This window comes from Fukomys damarensis, unplaced genomic scaffold, assembly GCF_012274545.1.
Source record: "Fukomys damarensis isolate Sample0158 unplaced genomic scaffold, DMR_v1.0_HiC HiC_scaffold_15, whole genome shotgun sequence".
NCBI lineage: Eukaryota > Metazoa > Chordata > Mammalia > Rodentia > Bathyergidae > Fukomys > Fukomys damarensis.
Window position 1 is genome coordinate 13,617,236 of NW_022900927.1, and position 20,393 is coordinate 13,637,628.

The 20,393-nt window shown below is 41.7% G+C and overlaps 1 protein-coding gene across 1 annotated transcript in view; it reads right to left on the reverse strand.

The window, feature by feature from the left end:
- Nucleotides 1–2,245: 2,245 nt before the first annotated feature.
- The window catches only part of LOC104874008 (submaxillary mucin-like protein), an 89,132-nt gene continuing 70,984 nt past the window's right edge, over nt 2,246–20,393 (reverse strand). Inside the window, exons 12-13 of the mRNA XM_019210112.2 lie at nt 4,783–4,901; nt 2,246–2,385 (exon numbers count right to left, since the gene is read on the reverse strand). Of these exons, the coding sequence (XP_019065657.2) occupies nt 2,246–2,385; nt 4,783–4,901 (259 nt within the window). The remainder of the gene's footprint in view (nt 2,386–4,782; nt 4,902–20,393) is intronic.

A 20,393-nucleotide genomic window follows, 5' to 3' on the forward strand; every position in this document is an offset into this window, starting at 1 on the left:
GGAAGAAAGAAAAGAAAGAAAGAAAGAAAGAAAGAAAGAAAGAAAGAAAGAAAGAAAGAAAGAAAGAAAGGTCCTTTTATTAGTTTTGGGCTGGGCAAATTGCTTATTTATGAGGAGTGGGCTACTTTTAACCTATTATAGGCCTGGTTGACCTTTATGGGTTTGGTCCTGCAGAAACTTAGGTTTAACCCTTCCAGACCACTGTGGCCTTGGGGGGAGGAAAACTAAAGATAAGAGCATGGGGTCATTTTAAGAGACAAGAAGCACCAGTAAAATGCAGCCTGTGATGGTGACATTAGGTCCCTAATATTTCCCCCTCTTTGGTTTAGATGGAGACAGCAGCTGGTACATGTTATATGCCAGGGAAAAGGGGTGGTGTATCTGTCTTCTGTAACTACTTCCTGCTGACACCGGGGTAATGAAGATGTCTGGGGGCAGGCATGGGACACAGCTGACCATGTTGTCCTTTATGAACATGGAATTGTTGACAGCAGTAGCATTCCCACAGGAATTGTTGGTAGGGATCACTGAAAAGAGTCCAAGCACACAAATCAGTGAGGGAGGAAAGAGGGGTAGAAGATAATTTGTATGAGGCACACATCAGGCCTCCCAAAATTGTCATACCCCGATCCCTATCTGACCTTCACGAGCCCTGTGTAGCCTGTCTTGGAAGATCTTGGTGATGACCCAAGGAAGTGGTCAGCCTTCTACATTGTCTAGAAAGGCCAGTACAAAGAGGATAGGAACACAATAAATGTCATACTCTGCCTGAAGGGGATCTTCTAGAGTACACCCTTTTGGAAAGGCAGGCCCATGGCAGAACAGGAGGGCCAGGAGAGGAATGCCTGAGTCTGAGGGAAACCAAGAGGTGCCAGGCTCAGACTTTAATGGAACTTGTGTGGACATCTGACAGTGCTTAGAGGGGTTGGAGGTATATCTGAAATCTTCCTGATGAACAGGAAGGTATGACGGGAATAGGGTCTTATTTTGTTCCCTTCATTCTGGGCCCCATAGGACAGAGGTGACCTCTTGTGTGCAATAGATACAGTGTTGAGGAGGATATGTAAGGCGAGCTATTAAAGCCTGATGACATGGGAGGAAATTTTGGGCAAGGAGCCTGAAAAGTTTTGGACCATGGATTTTTGGGACAGAATGGGCATCCTGAGGACATCTTCTAGTCCAGAGGAATATCCTGGAATGTATGAGGCTGTGGACTGGGTTGGAGGGTGTGGGAGCCCGGCCATGGCCCTCTAGGAGTTTGACATTTAAAAGGAAACTTCTTCACCTCTACACTCAAGGCATTGATACAATCTGTAACATTCTAGGACTCTGCTTGTTAAACTTGTTGCTGCAGTGGAAGAAACTCAAAGAGACAGCCATAGATCTGATGTTCTTTGCAAAGAGTCAGAAAATCCGGTCTTTGCATAAAAGATACAAATAGTTGCTTGGTGCTTCCTGTTGATGTGAACCTATAAAAGGAGCTGTTTCAGTGAAATAAATCAGACTTCTCTTGGTCTCCACTCAGGTTTGAGTGTTCTTTCCTTTCTCAATCCTCACTCCCCAACTCAGTCATGTTATTGTTGTGATGGCTGGACCACCACAGGAGGGTTAATAGAATGAGTAAAAAAGGTAAAGATTATGATTTCAGTTGGAGTGAAGTCCAATAAAGTTCCTTGGAGCCATGCATTAGTGATCCAGTTTGCTGTGCAGGTAACAGGGTAAGGGTGGGGAGCAAACCAAAGAATATCAATCCAAAGATCATTTAGAAAATGTTCAAACTGAGCTGAGATCTGAGCTATGGTTAGTCGGTTGGCTGTCATGTAAATATGGTGGTCTCGTTTAGGTCTCCAGCCTGAGGTAGCAGCTGATGAGCCATCTTTCAGTAGACTTGAGTGGAGAGGCAGCTGACCTGGGTCTGAAGGAGGTCTGAGTTAGGCTGGGAGTGAGTCAAGGCATACATTGAGGGTCTATCAACTTGGGTAAGGTTTAGGAGAGAAAACAGGAGCAGGAAAGGAACCATTATTGTCTCCAGCAATTAAGAATGGCAAAGAGTGAGATTATGAGGTAATAGGCCAATGTGAGCAAAAGCCTGGAAGTGAAATTATAGTTGGGAGGAGCTGCTGTGGCCAATCCTATCCCAAGGACAAGTCCCAGCAGTACTAATATGAGAAGACTTAGGATATCAGTGGGTGCTGTAGTGTGAAATGTGTCACAATACCCCATGAGAGGATGAGAGGGTAAACAGTTAGGTTGGCTTATCTGACTCAGAACTGGATGATAGTGAAGGATCCTGAGCAACCAGGTCTTCTGGAATCTGAGTAAGTTTGACCTTCAGTGGTCCCATGAAGGTGGCTGAATAGCATAGATGAGGTCCTGTGGATATAACTGGGAGAGAAGCATGAAGATATGGTTTAACAAGAGAGTAATGGAACCATCCTGGAAGGGACTTAAATTTAACCACTGTCGGAGCTGAAAGGACAACTGTGAATTGTCCCTGAAATTTAGGTTTGAGTGGGTCTTTCTGTTGATGTGATGGAGCTAGGAGAACCAGGTCTCCCAGGTGATAGGTAATCAGTAGTGCAGGAAGCAGAGACGGCAGTAGTGTATCTGTGTCTTGCCATATTTGGAATCGGACCCAATTAAATAATGGGGTTACTAGGCTGTTGGGCAATGGAGAGAGGTTTTTGTTTAGTGGAAGGCATTGGAATGTCTCAGAGGACCCGTTTTCTATCAACAGTAATAGATTTGAAGCCAGGCGATAGAGACACACCTAAGTATATGACCTGTTGTTTAAAAAGTTGAACTTTTGTTGGTGAGACTCAGTATCCCTTTTCAGAAATGAAATTCAAAAGCATATAAGTACCTTGTTGAAGTATAGTTAATGAAGGAGCACAGAGAAGATCTTCTACATATTGGATACATCATGAACCTTGAAGCTGGAGAAGAGACAGGTCATAAGCTAGGATTTGGCCAAACAGATAGGGGCTATCTCAAAACCCTTGGGGCAGGACAGTCCAGGTTAATTGTGTGGAGACCACAGTTGAAGGGCTAGTCCAAGTAAAGGCAAAAGGTCTTGGGAATCTGCATGTAAAGGAATGGAGAAGAAGGCATCTTTTAAATCTAGGACTGAAAAATGGGTGGTACTGGATGGGATAGAAGACAGGAGTGTGTATGGATTGGGAACAACAGGATGTATTGGAACCACAGCCGCATTAATGATCCAGAGATCCTGAACTACCTGATATGTCCCATTAGGCTTTCTGACCGCTAAGATGGGTGTATTGTATGGGGAATTGGCAGGCCTTAAAAGTCCCTTTTTTAATAAACATTTGATGATTGGAGCCAATCCATCTAAGCTAGAATGAGGGAACAGGTATTGAGCCTGAGTATATAGGATTTTTATGGAAAACCCTAACTGAAGGGCATTTGGCCACTAAGGGGAATTGAATTTCCCACACCCAGGGATTTACTAAGGCAGGGTCAATAGGCTATTTGGATGATGGAGTCTGGGGTTCTATGGCCTGGAAAAAGAAAAGGCAAAGGTAAGACATCGGGGTGCTGGAGGGGTTCTGTGTCATGAAATGGATGAAGTGCCAATTTTGGATAGGAAGGGAACGGGACAGGAAGGGAGGACTAGGAAGGAATGAAGAAATGAAAAATCACCAATTGTGCATGACAGGAGAGGCGTCTGTCAAGGGTGTTGTTTTTGACCTACACCAACAAAAGACGTCTGAGACAGGGAGGTGGTACCCCAATATTCTTGCAGTGCAGAAAAACTGGCCGCAGTGTTGATTAAAAAGGTGATCATCCTACTTGCCATGGTGACAGTCACCCTGGGCTCCTGAGTGGTAATCCTTGTTGGGCCAGATAGTCCAGGGCCTCTTCATAGATCTTCTTCCATTGTGAGACTGATGAGGTCATTTGGGGAACAGCAGGGCTGGCAGCCTGACAATGGGTGGACATCAGGGTGCAGTCAAAACCCCAATGTCCCCTCTGTTTGCATTTAGGGCAGAGTTTTGTGGGAGGCTTGGGCATTCATTGTGGGCATTCATTGACCCTCCTAATCACAATGGAAGCAGGGTCCCAGTGGGTGAGAGGGTCCACTATTAAAGGGTCCCCTGTTATGAAGCCCTTGTGGCATGGTAGGATTGATGACCTGTGCTAGTAATTGGTACTTTTTTGTGGTTTTGAGATCATCACGGCCATGTTAGGCCTTAAATGCCATGGTCAGAACCTTGGAAGGAGGAGTTAGGAGTCCCTTCTCAAGCTTTTTAAATTTAAGTCTAATTTCAGGGTAGCTTTTAGAGAGAAAAATGTATCATGACCAGCTGCTTGCCATCAACATACTTAGGGTCCAGACTGGTATATTGATGAAGGCCATCAGTCAGCCTTTGTAGGAAGGCAGAAGGGTTTTCACCTTTGTCCTGTATGATTTCATTAAGCTTATCATAATTTATAGATTTCATGGTGGCTTTGCATAGCCCATGGAGCAAACAATTAATTTACCTGTCCTGGGCCTTGCTATCCATCTCAGAGTTGTAATCCCAATCTGGGTTGTGCTCAGGCATGACAGCAGCACCTACTGGGTGGTGGTTATTTGTCAAATGTTCTTGATCAGCATGGTTGTGGGCCTGTTCCAGCACTGTTTTGCCCTCCTCAGGTGTTAAGGCACTGGTAAGGATGACAAAGAGATTATGGTAAGTTAATTGATTTTTCTCTGAGCAGCTGTCCTTTTTACCATTAACAGGAGTCTATCAGACCTAAGAGTTTCTATTACATTACCTTGAAAAGATTTTAACTTATAAAACTGGGTTGTAGAAGTTAATAAATTATTGGTAAACGCTTTATAGCAATCTTGAAACCAACAAGCAAACATTCTTAGGCCTTCTGGTCTTGTATACCTGTTTATAACAAGACAAACTTACAAAAACCTTTCATGTCAAAAGTATAACTCTTACTAATAGCTGTCCCAATATTTTTCTCTGTCTCATTTACTATTAACCTTCTATAACAAATTTCAGCTGCTAAAATCTTAAAGTGTCCTTTTTCTGTTCTCAGATTATCTCTTAAAATTTGACTGGTTGCCAATAGAACAGTATTAACCTTGAGTTTTTAGAAAAGAGCAAGTTAACCCTATAACCACAATTTAAGAATTTGTAATGCACAAGAAGTGTTTTAAGCACACCAATTAAACTTAGCAACTCAAGTGGAGAGGGAGGCAATTGGACCTCCTCCAAAGGGGAAGCACATTTTCTGAGGCAAGTTCACCAAGTGAAAAAACAGCAGATTTGGCAAGCAGTTGTTCTAGGACCAAAACTAAATAGTTTTCACTAGCAGATGATTGCCACAGAGCAGAAGCTTGAGAAGCTCCTAGGTTGGGTTGTTCTGAAATTGTTTGATGAAAGTTTCAGGATTAACCATGAAGGATGAGGGCTAGTTCTGTCATAAAATGAGATTTAGAGTGGGTGAGAGGAGGAGTTGGCATGGAAGGCAAAGCAGAGGGAGGTGAGGTAGAGACAAGGGGGCAGTGGGAGGAAAGCAGGAGGCCAGAGGAGGAGGTTGAGTGGTGGTGTTTGTTTCATCCTGGATTCTGGGATAAGGGGGAGGATCATCAGCTGGATCTATTTGGTCCAAAGACAAAGTGGAAGCAGAGATATCTCGAATCACTAAAAGTTTGGGGAGGGGAGGCTGTTTCTGAGTAAGAGAGCAAAAAGGGGGCTGGCTGCAGAGATAAGAGAAGCCCTGAACATATGGAATCTCCAACAATTTTCCTTGATGCTCATAGAAGTTATAAAGGTCCTGAATCAGATCAAGTTCAAGTGAGCCACTAGGCAGCCACACATTTTGGTTACCTAACTTATATCAAGGCCAAATTTGAGTGGATAGGTGTATTAGCTGTTCAGGTTTTAGGTTTAAGCCCTCCAGATTTTGGAGCAAGTGCCCCAAGGGAGAGTCTACAGGTGTGGAAGATCTGGAGCCCATAGTGACCAGGAATGAGACAATGGGGGTAAAGTCTGAGTCCCAAGATGTCTCTTAAGATTTGGAAGTCACCAGTTTGGCTTCTAGATTCTGACTCTAGAAATGGAGACCCAGACTCCAGATGGAGACATCTCTACAATAAGGAGGGGGTCTGGAAATGGAGGGCCATACCACCTTTTTGAGGTATCCCAAGAGAGGTGGGGGCAGAATGGGCAAGTCCCAGACTTATCCTGGTGAGCCTCCCGGAGACTCACAGTCAATGGAAGATGTGAGGCCTGGTACCCGGCTCACATTCTAGATGGCAGTCTCTTTTCTGGTCACCTGAGTCCGAGTCCCACACACACACACTCTAGACCATCAAGAGGGGACTTACCCAAAAGTCTAGGGGCAATAGGATCAACAGTGCCAGTGTTGTTTGCAGGGATGATGTCAGGAAACATGGTCATGGTCATTGAGCAGGCCAATTGGAGCATCAGGAGTCTTGGGTTTCAGACCTCTGACCTTAAGTCAGGTTACCAGCAACCCAGATCCCACTTCTGACACAAATGTGGAGGCACAGCAATGCTCAACAACTAGGCCACACACCAAGAGGTCCGACAGGAGACTTTATTAGGGAAGACAGGTCAGGGAGAGAGGAGGGAGGGAAGAGAGAGAGAGAGAGAGAGGAAGAAAGAACAAAGAAAGGAAGGTCCTTTTATTGGTTTTGGGCTGGGCTATTGCTTATTTATGAGGAGTGGGTTACTTATAACCTATCACAGGCCTTTTATGGGTTCAGTCCTGCAGAAATTTAGGTTTGCCTTCTCAGGACCGCTGTGGCCTTGTGGGGGAGAACACTAAAGATAAGAGCATTAGGTCATTTTAAGAGCCAAGAAGCACCAGAAGAATACAGCCTGTGATGGTGGTGGCATCAGGTCCCTAATGCAGGGGATCCAACTCAGGACCTTGCACTTGTGAGGCAGGTGACAGAACCACTGAGCTAAATCCCTGGTCCCCTATAGTTTAATTTTAATTGGGGTAAAATTAAAAGGGAGACATGCAAGAAGTAACTCTTTGGTGCCATCTGCTGGTGGTTTATTCCACCACGAAACCACCCTTCAAGTCTTCCTTCCAATGAGAACCCAGCAAAACCAATGCCTCAGCAGTCTCTTGGGAGCAGACTTTTCCTCAGTCTGCGACAAAGACTGTGTGTGATTTCTCTAGTTTTTGAAATGTTCAGTATTTTCACTACTTCTTCAACAACTAGCCGATGGAAAGACTGAGATTGCTAATGAGTGTAACAGATCCTTAGATGGCTAGAAACTATGAAGGAACTCCTGATCCTGCTATTAACCCGTGGCCTTTTGGAAACCGCTCCTAGATCGGAGAGACCTCCTGACCAGGCTGCTCTCAGGTGTTTTCTCCAACTACAAGTTAGACCAATCAATCAATTCACTTATTTAGCAAATGGTTAGGATAATATACCAAATAGAGATATGGAGTGTAAATTGTAGAAAGGGTAACAGAAATTGAAAAGAAAAACATGTTAACATTTGTGAATTGCAATAATAATCTCAAAGGAAACAAGAATCTGTTGTAACATCAGTAAACCTACCTGAGATGAGATAAGGAAAGGCCTCATTAAGTTGAGCCCTAAAGGAAGAGACTGCATTAGTCATGCAGAAATACAGAATGGGTGTGTTCTTAACACTGGGCACAGCCTCAAACATGCAGCAAAATAGGACAGCACCCAGAATGCTCAGTTAACAAAGGACTTGGAGGGCTATAGTGGGAGTGTGCTGGGGCAGGACAATGAAACATGAGCTAGGATTAGGCAACGAAGGACTTTTAAGTCCCTGAGAGGACTTCAGGTTTTATTCTGAGTTCAATGAAAAACACTGGGAAAGTCAAGAAAAAGAATAAGATGACACAATTTACATTTTAAATTTACTCACAGATGGCAAACAATGTTTTATCGAGGGACTGGAATGACAGTAAAAACTAGGCAAGGAAGACAGCACTGTACTCTAGGTAATAACGTTACCTTGTACTTTGTTTTTGGTATCAGGGATTGAACTCAGGACCTTGCATTTGGGAGGCAGGTGGGAGAACCACTGAGCTGAATCCCTGGCCACCTTGTATTTTGTGATGACAGCCAATTTGCAAAAAAGTCAGCAGATTCAAGAAATCTTTTAGAAATAAAATCATCAGGAATTACATGAATGAAGCAAAGGTATGATGTTTTGACTTGAACTGGTAGAACAGTGGCTTTGCCATGTACTCAGACAAAGAAGAATGGGGTAGAAAGATGAATAGGTGGTAAATGCAAGATTCTGTTTTGAAGCCTAAGCTGTGAGACATCCTAGTAAAGAGGCCATGTAGTTCTAAGTTTGTGAGATTGCTGCTTAGAAGGGATGTCTGGACTTGAAATATAAATTCAGTAGTGGCTGCATAACAATGTTATTTTAATCAATGATAATTGAAATATGTAGGAGGATATATGGCAAAAGAAGATAGGACAGAAGTATATATCCTGTTAGACATGCTTTACCTGGTTTCTTTCTCTCAATCCACTATGACCATGTAGTATCCCAACAATATCCTTCCTAAAATTCTCAGTCTTCTGCCAAGCTGCAGCCCATGTTCCATTTTCCAGTTATGATCTTCAGCCTGCTTTTGTCTAAGAACCTATCAGTAGCTAATTCAAATGAATTCAACCATCCATGGACTCTGATTCCAAGGTATTTTTGCAGCCAGAATCTTGAAGCTTTCCATCCTGACTTTAGTAAAACAAATTTACTCCAGCAAATCAGAATTTGTAGAGACTTTATGAAGAGAGGATCATATGGAAAAGCTTCATGAAAAATTAAATTTCTCAGAGGGCTGGGTATTTAGCTCTGGTTCCACTGCCTGCCTCATAAGTGCAAGGTCCCAAGTTTGATCCCAGATACAGAAAAAGAAAAAAAAATTAAATTTCTCAGGCCCATTCCTTGAATTCTGTTTATTTTAGAAAGTGGGAAATTGTTAATGAAAAGTAAATACAGAGACAAAATATGTGAATTTTGTGCATTTGCATTGCTTTAATTCATGCCATTTTACCATATTGAAATACAAACACACATAAATGTTGAGATTATATATATTCCCTACAAGTTAATATCTCAGTTACTTTAAAAGCAAATGCAATTTCTACAGTTTATAACTATTCTAGTTTTAAGCACAGGGATAGAAAGAGTTTATTTTCTAAAGACCACACAGAAAGAAGGGTGGGTTTTTTCCTTGTATACAGTTTGACACAGAAAATGACTCCTCAAATTAGTTTTGTAAGAGTTCTAAAACATAGGGTTGGTAACCTCAGCTAGAGAATTGATATTGGAAATTGTAAAGAAATTGTCCTGCTGTGATACTCCAAGAAAGTCTGTTTCAACGAGCAATAAAGATGAGAGGGTTTAGTTTAAATATGTAATGAGCTTGCAGTACAAAATCCTTATAGATCATGATTTTTCATCAAGCTTTTTGTTCTGTGATACTTACACATCTGTTCTAGCCTCTTCCTTTTCTAACTGAAACTTGTATAAAACCACCAAGTGATTTTTATTCTTAAATTTTTTATTTAATTTATTTGTTTATTTATTTATTTTGGCACCAGGGATAAAACTCAGTTCCTTGTGCTTATAAGGGAGGCGCTGGAAGCACTGAGCTAAATCCCCAGCCCTGACCAAGTGATTTTAAATCACATATTTAATCATTTTTATGAACCATATTTACATGCTACATAAGTTTTCCTTCTACTCAATGGATGCTAATTTAGCTTAAAACATTCTGTTTTCAAGTTATAAAACAAATCTTTGCAATTTAGAGTAAGCTGGTCAGAATGACAAACATGTGCCAAAAGAAAACTCAGGGAATTCTTTCAACACCTCCTTTTCTGGCTCTGGAAGATGTTAAGAGTTAGTACTGTTTGTTGTTGTTGTTGTTGTTGTTTTGTTTTGTTTTTGTTGTTTTTGGTACCAGGGATCAAACTCGGGTCATTGCATTTGCAAGGCAGGTGGCTGAACCACTGAGCTAAATCCCTGACACAAGTTAGTGCTGTTTTGTAATAAGTAGTAAATGCACATTTTTAATACCCTATTGTTTTCCATAGTATAACCAAATAACACAGAAATAAGAAGCCCAGTTTATGTCATGCAAAGCAGATGTGTGGAAGCCATGAAGCCAGGTGGGTACTATTCCAAGTGCTCACTTCATGTCCTTGGACATCTCAGTTCAACTCTCTAAGCTTGAGTGAGGAAATAAAACTTGTGTGTGGTTCTTGAGAGTGTCAAAGATAATGATTATAAAACTTCTGGCATGTGATAGGTATCTCATTAATTAAGTTGCATTGAAGGTTTCTTGGTCAGCATTTGTGGGTAAAAATGAGCTGAGGCGCACTGCAAAATGTGTCTTTCCACCTTTCAAAGACAGCCCTTTCATGATTGTGTTTTGTGCTGCAGCACAAGAAAGATTTACTACCAGTTCACTTTGAAGCAGCAAGCCATGACCCAATTTCCTAAAGCCAGATGGCAGAGCCACTTCCGGTGGGGCAGATGGGCCTATTGATTTTCAGTCCCATGAAAACATCAGGCTCAGATGATTCTCTGAGATACAGCTAATCTACCAAAAAGATAGAGGAATGCCTTTGATATTGGCCTGTCAGGGAAGCAAAAAACTGTCAGAAAGACATGTGTAGTTTTAGATACTTGTGCAGTACTGAGGGCATGAAATGAAACATTCAGAGAAAGCCAAGTTGCTTTCATTGGCACTGGCAATATCCAAAAAGCTCCATCAACTAACCCTCTTTGTGTGAGATTGCAACAGTGCTTCTGAGTACCAGATGTGCTTGCCCTGAAAGGAAATGGAAAAACTGGATATCCATTCATATTCGTTAATTAGGCAATATCAAAACTAATTGATAAAGGCAACTATTTGTTGGAGTCACACTGACGACAAACATGTAAGAGAAATATTACTGCAATAGAAAACATTTTAAGGATTATCTTCCTCTTGAAGTAAATATAAATTACATATATTGAAAATAATAACCCACAAATCTAACACCATGGACAGGATAGCGTATCTGTTTGTCATACACTACATTTAAACTCCAAGAGAAGTTCTACTGCTTAGTTTGTAGAAGCTCCACCCTTAGTAAGAGGATATAAAAATAGAAGACAGATTTGACTTAAGAAATCAAAGAGCTTGCCAGTAGTCAGGTATTTCTAAAAATAGAATTAACAACCTTAGAAACTGTGAAATTTCTGCCCCTAAAATACAGACGTGCCTAACACACTATAGAAGAATTAGAATTAGCTCCCTGTGAGTGGCCAAGCCATGGTACTTTACTGGTAAGTCCAACCCTAGATGTATATCTTTCTGTAGGTTGAACTTCACAGGCATTATCCTTTCACAGAGTCATACAAATAGGGGTTATTCCCCTTTTCAGAACAGTAATCAAGAATTGTAAAAATAGGATTAGAATCCATGTCTGAATCCAAGAATGTTTTATCTACAACATAGTTCTCTAATCTCTTTTTATACAAACTACAGCGAACCCCTGAAAATCATGGGGTTTATGTTCCTAGAGCACTTGCAAATTGTGAAAAACCAAGAATTTCAGATATGGTCAGAAAAATGCTAATAAATGCCTATTTTATAATTTAAGGACTAAATATGCTATGTCTCCTGCAGTTATATAATTTAATTTAATAAAATACTGTATTAATAAAGCCTCAGAAGGTGCAGGCTGTTTGGGGGCCACCTTTGGGATCTCAGTGCTTTAAGAAGAACAAAACTGAGAACTTGAGATAGCTACACATGACAGCAACCTGTTTTGATGTGAGAATGCTGGTCATCTGCCAGTTTACAGGGCAGCAGCCAATCAGGAGCAAGGAGAACTGAGAAACACTCTCTCAGATTGGCCACTTGCAAACCTCTTACAAAAAAAACAAAAACAAGAATGCAATTGCAGAAGATGCTTGTGATCTCCACAAAATTAACGGGGTTTGTGCAAATCATTTCTACTTGCGTTCCTAGGAAAAATCTGCCAACCACTGAGACCGTGAACCCTGAACTGTAACTTTGCAGGAGTATACTGTAATATGTAACCTTTAGATATAAACACATACTCATAGATCACTGTTTCAGGCAAACTACAAGTTAGAAATCATTGAATAAAGAGCTCAACACTTCCTTTACCTATCTAATACATATTCTTATATAATATCAAAATCCCAACTTTATTTAGGGCCTTTTTTTTTTTTAACTGGGGATCAAACTCAGGACCTTGAGCTTACAGGTCAGGAATGGTGTCACTGAGCTAAGCTGTCAGCCCTAGGGTATAAATATTAATCTTCTTTGGCAGATATGAGTGACCAGATAATCTAATCCTCCCCAGCCACCCAAGCCAGCCCCTCCCCAGCCAGGGACTAGGCTGCCTCCTGCCTCATGCCCATCACAGGTGGCTGCTTGCCCCCAACAGGGTGGCAGTTAATATCAGCCCCTGTTCCCAGTCCCATCTCTGTGCCTCTGGGTCCCATTTCCACCAGGATGCTCCCGTCTCCTGGACCTGTTCCTATGGTGTCAGTCCCAGTTCCCGTCTCAGTCCCTCCACTGCCTGTCTTGGTTCCAGTGATGACAGCTCCTGTGATGCAGTTCCTGTTCCGCCATACTCCCAGCCGCCTTCATCATTTGGGACTGCCACACCAAACATGGGTGATCCCTGCCTCTACTTCTGGATCAAGGCTTCTGCTTCTGAGCCAGCATGCATACTAAAGATGGCACCTGCCCGGATCTCAATGCTGCCCCCACCAGTTTCTGGATCAGCATTTTTTATGAGAGTACCTCTTGATTCCACTCCTGTAGAGGTTCCCAGGCTTGCTCCTGATTTTCCTCTTCTCATCAATCCTGTCATTCCCCCCATCCACTGAACAAATAAACCCTAGTGTGAACCCATCTGCTTCTATCCCAGAGACTTTAAGTGACTCAATATTTCCACCACCTCCACTGCCAATAGCACCCCCAACCCCACCACTTAAGGAGAGCTTGTGGTTAGCCATACAATCTGAACCTCCTCCAGCTATGCAGGTGCCCCTATGTGAGTACCCAGGGGCACCTGGTCAGCCTATGAGATACCATCAACCCTCACCACAAGTGACCTGCTGAACTGGAAAAAATCACTATCCATCCTACACTGACAAGCCTCAAGGAATGACTGAACTGTGACATTCATTTTCCAAATTCATCAGCCAACCTGGGATGACTGTCAGTAGCTTTTGATGAATCTTTTCACAACTGAAGAATGATATCACGTCCTGACTGGAACATGGAGAATGGTTAGAAGGACAAGCTGGAGATAAAGAGGACCTTGAAGAATGGACATCCACCACCTTACCAAAGACCCACCCAGAATGGGACTATAACACTAGTGTGGGGCTAACAGCCCTAAAACAATACTGAAATGCTCTGTTAACAGGCCTAAAAAAAGGGAGGGAAAAGGCCTATAAATATGTCTAAGGTAGCAGCAGTAGTCCAGACATCAATAGAAAGCCCAGAAACATTCTGTGAGAGACTCTGTGATGCCTACCATACCTACACCCATTTGATCCTGAGACATCCAAACATCCACAGATGGTAAATGCAGCTTATGTTGCTCCATCTACCAAGGATATTCAGAGAAAATTTCACAAAATGGAAGAATTTGTGAGAATGAATATAACACAGTTACTGGAGATAGCTCAAAAGATCTTTGTGAACCAGGATATAGAAGAAAAACATGAACAAAGATGGGAAGTAGATTGTCAAAGTAGACAGAATATGGCCCTTCTCTCAACTGTCATGGGAAGAGAGCTTACTGCTGAGAATCAGAGGAGTTAGCGGACCAAACAGAGTCAGAAGGGAACATATAGGACTCCTCAAACCATAGAAACAACAGCCCCATCTGGGATAAAGAAACAGGCACCTTTAGATCCCAACCAGTGTGCCTAGTGCAAACAAAAAGGACATTGGAAAGACACGTGTCCTCTCCTTCAAAAGATCCTCCAAGAAAAGGCTTTACCTGTAGATATACTCCCGCATCACCCTAATCAAGTTTTTTTGCTTTAACCAACTCGACTGACTAGGATAGACTGGGCTGTATTCAAGTAGGCCCCTGAGAGCCTATGGTCACTGCCAAAATAGGGAGCAAACCTGTAACCTTTATAGTAGATAGTTGTAACCCAACTTGTGGCCCCTCTGGGGCCTAAACAAGTTAAGTAATAGGAGCATCTGGAGTCCCAGCTGAAAGAAAGTTCTGTAAGTCATTTCTGTGAAATTGGAGGATACTTAGTTAAACATGAGTTCCTATACATGCCTGAATGTCCAGTTCCACTCTTACGAAGAGGTGATACTAACCAGACCTCTTCCCCAAGGTGGGTCTGCCCAGAGAGCTGAACTCTATGTTCTGATCCAGGCCCTTAAGTGGTCAGATGGAAAGAAGTAAACATTTACACTGACTCCAGGAATGACTTTGTCACTGTGCATGTGCATAGAATGATTTATAAAGAGGACTTTTGACAGCAGAAGGAAAACATTAAAAACAAAGATGAAACCCTACAGCTCTTGACTAAAATCTCAAAGCCTAAGAAGGTTGTCATCATCCATTGTAGGGGATACCCACAGATAAAAGACTGTTTCCTTAGGAAATCATAAAGTAGATGAGCCTGCAAAGTTAGCCTCTGAAGGTCTGTCCATCAGTAATCAAGTGGATAATTTAAAACCCCTTCACAACACTCCTCTTGACACTGTGCTCATTCTGCATAGTGGAATACCACACTACACAGCTAAGGAGGACACATGGGCACAATAGGAAGGGGCCAACCTGGGGCCAGATGTGTCTTGGGTATTGCCAGATGGGTGAATTGTTATACCTCAAAAGCTTGCTTACTCTTGCATAAGACACTATCATAAAGTTACTCATGGAGGAAAGATTGCAGTGAACCAACTTTTGAGCCAATATTATTATGTGACAAAAAACTTCTATCTGTGTCCCGGTGGGTCATAGGTGCTGAATTTGTGCTACAATCGAGCCTGTGTCAAAGCCCCACCCTCCCCCAGGCATTCAACATGTTGGACTCTCTCCATTTGAGGATGTCCACATTTATTTTACTGAACTTAACTCTTATAGGGGCTACAAATACCTCTTGGTGCTCATTTGTACATATTAAGGTGACACCAGAAGCCTTTCCTACTAAGGCTGAAAAGGCAAATGAGGTCCGCAGAGCTCTATTAAAAGAGGCTATACCTAGATACGGGCTGTCCCTCAATACATGGAACAATAACAGGCCAGCATTTGTGGCCAAAATAACCCCAAAATTGGCTGAGATTTTGCAGATTAAATGGAAATTACATACAGTGTATAGGCCCCAAAGTTCAGGCAAGGTTAAAAGAATGAATAGGACCCTAAAGTCTATTCTTCCTAAATATCATCAAGAGACACAAGCCAACTGGGTAGACTCGCTTCCCATGGCCCTTTTGAAGATTCAGAGTTCATCTGGCCCTACCAGATACACCCCTTTTGAGATATTATATGGAGACCACCACCCATAAACAAGGATCTTAAAGGAGACATAGGCCAACTAAGTAATAAATATTTGAGAGAGCAACTTGCAGAATTAGAAACAACATTGTCCCAGTTACATAAAAATATAGGTGAGAGGTCTGCTATCCCTACAGATATACCTGCACACCCATAGTCCTGGAGACATGATGTGGGTAAAGGATTGGAAAAAGGAGCCCCTACAACCTTCTGGGTGAGGACCTTATATGGTAATATTAACCATGCCCACATCTGTTAAGGTTTCAGAAATCCAGCCATGGATTCATCATTCAAGAGTCAAAAAGGCCTATCACAATGGCTCCCAAGGAACTCATGTTGATGAGACAACTCCCTTAAAGATCACTTGGAAGAGACAATGCCCTCAAAACCCTGCTCCTGTCATTCCAGAAGCTGACAATTCATGGCTGAAGCTTGAGGACTCCAACCTCATGAGCTACTGCCACACCTTCCAGACAAAGTCCCTTAATGACATCTTTTACCCTTGTCACCCTTGTCAGTATTGCCTTTGTCTTTGGTATAGGTAGAGTGACTGTTACCCCAGAGGACTAGAACTACTCCCAAAAATGTTTTATTTTAGCTGTATGTTGGAGTTTCATACTGGCATTTGCTGTCTTATCCTGTCTGTTCTAATCAATGTAAATGTACTGGGTAGACAATCTGGATACTGGGTGTTTGAAGCTAGGATATACGCCAGACAGGATCATAGGGTTGGCACACAGTATCAGGTCTTAGATACCAGGAAGTGGAAGCCAGGACAAAACAGTGTTTCCCTATTTTTTGATGCTTGCCCCATACAACATTATGGGTGGCCCCATGTATAACAACTGATTGTAGGGGAATTTTGTGTGAATGAGACTGCTGAAAACACTGGTAAATATCTATGTTCTTGGTGAAAAACCCATCAGCTGACCATTGTAGTCTGGACTTGGCTGGTCCCCTGGTATCCATGCCATCATTATAGTGTGATCATTGGAATTGCCCACATTATTACACTAATTCAGGAGGACCCTTACTCAAATACCTCTAAATAACAGGATGCTCTAATTGTAAACAAGGTAAATGTAACCACTTACAGTTTATAGTTGAGGATGCAAGCCCGAGATGGAGTCTAGGTCAATTTGCAGATATAAGAGTAGACTCTCCAGGGAAAAACCCACGGTTGACCCTCCAAATTAAACAAGAATGGAAGGTTCCATCCCAATTGGACAAAGTAAGATTGCCCATGCCTAGGAACCCCATTCTTATTGAGGCTATAAAAGGAAAAACTCACAATCCAAATGCTATAGAACTTGATAGAATTGATATGGTAAGTAGCACACATAGAGTACTGTTATCCACAAGCCCTATCCTTGCCTCTGACTTTTGGTTATTTGTGCCTCTGTCCCCCCTCACTTATCAGGCAATAATTATATACTCTAGTCACACTCAATAAATCAGACTGCTAGTACCCCTAGATGACTTCTAAGTTACCTCACTGAAGTACAAGGAAACAGTACATGTTATGTGGGAAAGCCCACTAAAAATAATGTAACAGTAGACTGTATAGAAACTTTCACTACCAAAACTACCATTGTTGCCCCAATATAAACTTTCTTTGTCTGTGGAGATGGGCCATACTGCTCCTTCTCACTGAACTACCAGGGATCCTGTGCTTTGGTTATCCTTATCCCAGTCTTGTTGATAGGGAAAACTTTAATAGCAAAAACTTAGGAAATGTCACAATATAAGATAACTTCTGCTCCTCACTCTGCTTAGTTCAGAATTAACCAGTGCAGAGACACCTAGTCTCACAAAAGTTTTCTAAGTGAAAAGAACCATCGTTAGCTTTGTCAATCAAACAAGCTCCCTTCCCCCTGGCTAGAGTAGTTAACTGAATAAATCTTAAAGGTAACTTCCCTGACAAAGAACTGCATCCGGGTTGAAATTCAACTGCCTTGCTTTTATGTTTTGGGTATCAGCAATGTGAGCTGTGAAAATGCAGTGTAACCCACTGAGTAAGAGCAAAGCTGTAAAACCCTATAAAAGAAGGAGTTGTAACCCAATGGAGGGGGTCAATCAGGGCACCACCATTAGGTGTCATCAATCCCCATCGATGGCGTAAACTTAAATTTTACTTCCATTCTGTTGCCCCTCTGTGGGTCACTTGCCAATTCCTTCCATAACATTGTCTGTGTATACATCAGATGCTATGTCACAGATCCCCACTAAAGTTTGGGTCCCTTCTGCTAGAAAAAAAACAAGATCCTGTGATATTACCCATTCTCAAAGGCCTGGCTATTGCAGCCAGTCTCACGGTAGGAGCCACAGCTGTTCATCTGGGACAACAATACAATACTCTCGGACAGCAAATTGCGATGATCTAGATACTGTCCAAAGAGCCCTGGGGACCACACAAAATCAAATAGACTCCTTGGCAGATATACTCCTCCAAAACAGGAGGGCCCTAGACTCATTAACAGCCCAACAGGGGGGCACATGTCTGTTCCTAGGAGAAGAATGCTGTTATAACACCAAACAATTGGGAGTAGTCAGAGAAACTATACATCAACTAAAAGAATCAAATTGCATAGAAAAAATATGAACTGCAAGAATCATGGTGGGAGTCCCTAAGTAACTGGAGACCATAGCTGGGAGCAATATTAGGAGCATTGTTTGTGATTGTCCTACTCCTAACAATAGGACCCTGTTTCATAAACTGGTTCAAATGTTCTGTCTCCCAACATGTTAATTCCATAAAAATTCAAGAATCCTATCAGCTTATGATGATCTCTGAGTCAGATGCTTACATGTACATCTGCCAACATGTAGATACTTCTGATAGTTAAAGAATTAACTAGCATCAAAAAAAGGAGGGAATGAATGGGAATATGTACCTCTGAGGTTAAAGCCAGACTTACTGATAAGGAGTTTCCCTTGTTCCTTCACATGTCCAAGCCTGCGACACCCCCTCTCAAGTATCAGGAATTTTCTTTGTTTTCTAACCATTGTTACTTTTCCTCCAGCCAAATGTAAATGAGGTATGACTGTGCACTGAACTTGGTGTCTGTGATGTCTTATAACTAATGAATCTGTTGAGCCCATATGATCTATACTCTTTGTAACCAATGAAAGGATGTGAAGTGTATGTAATCCCACCCTTTCTGAGGGAGTATTATCTTGCCCTTTTCTACCTCAGATGCAGGTCAGTCTCTTGGAGCGTGAACTCAGGCTGACCCACTGGTGCTGAAAATAAAGCTTGCTTTTCACTTTGTCTCTGAGACTCTGGGTGCACTTTCCATCCTCCCAGACTGCCAAAGAAATTTGTATCATGGAACCAAATTTTCTGCTTCTGTATAGAGGCCAGGGATGTAGCTCAGTGGTACAGCACATGCCTGGCAAGTGTGAGGCCCTGGACTCAATTTCTGGTACCAAAAAAAAAAAAGATATAAAGTATATCTGCATCTCAGTTACTCCTTTTATCAGTTAATGCAGCATAAGCATTTTTATGTCATTAACAATTCTAATTTTAGTTATTTTCTTGTCTCTGGGAAAAAATATCCACCAGCTACAACTTAAGCAAATAGAGGTTTATTTTGGCAGATGTTTTCAGTCCATGGTTGGCTGGCTAGAAGGCATAAATGGCATGGCAGAGGGTCTGAACAGAGAAAAGCTGCCCACAGTGTGGCAGCCAGGAAACAGAGTGGGAGGGGAGGAGCCAGGGAGAGAGCTATGCCCTTCCAGGTCACACCCCTAATGATCTGCCTCTTCTAACTGCACAGACAGCTGCTGAACTCACCAGTGCATGAGTCCATTGATGAATACAGTATCCCCATGATCCAAGCCACAACACCTGCGCATAATGATATTAATAGCTCCAATAATGTACCTTTGTGTGATCGTGGATACCTGTGACCCTGAGGATGACAGTATCATGGTAAGGACAAGAAAGAGGGAGGCTGGAGAACCCTATGTTCTTGATGATTTCCTTCAACTATTGTACTAGCCACAGTCTACTGACTTCCAAACTCACTTTTATATGAGAAAAATATGACATTGATTTTATTCTTGTTAGCTATCTGTATGTGATATCTATCTACAAATTCATGGAAGCTCACAAAGAGGAATTTTTTTTTCTTTTTATTGAGTTTATTGGTGCAATCTAGGTATACAATACAATTACATTCATCATTGGGATTCTGTACCTTTACATATAATAGGTCTTGAGTCTCATTTTTTCCCCTTGTCCCTGCCCTCCCTTCACCGCCTCCTCCCCTCCCCATTTAAAAACACTTTATTCCATTTTTTTCAGTTTCTCATATTTTTTCCTCTCCCTTATTACCTTTCCCCCACCCTTCCCACTTTCCCTACACCTTTAGCCCTTTACTTCCTATTTCACATTATTAATTATCTCATTAGGATCCTGTGTACTATTATAGTTTTTCATACCAAAGAAACTATTCGGTATTTCAGTTAAAGAAATCTCTGTATGAACATTAAAAATAGGGAATCCTAAAATAAAACTAAAAAGGAAAGTAAAAGAGAAAAGGCAATGATGTAACATTAAAATAATCCTTAATTCTGGAGATGAAAATGGTCCCTGAACATATTTAAATTGCTTCTCACTCTTATAGTCTTATCTTATTCTTTTTTTCATTATTTAGAGAATACTTTATATTAGTTTCTGTAATCAAACCCATGTAGATATGACCTTACATATTTAGTCCAATATGTTACCCTTGTACACATGGAAAAAAAATAAAAAATAAAAATAAAAATAAATTAACATTTCTAGACCAATATGGTTGTCCATTTCTGTACAATGCCAAGT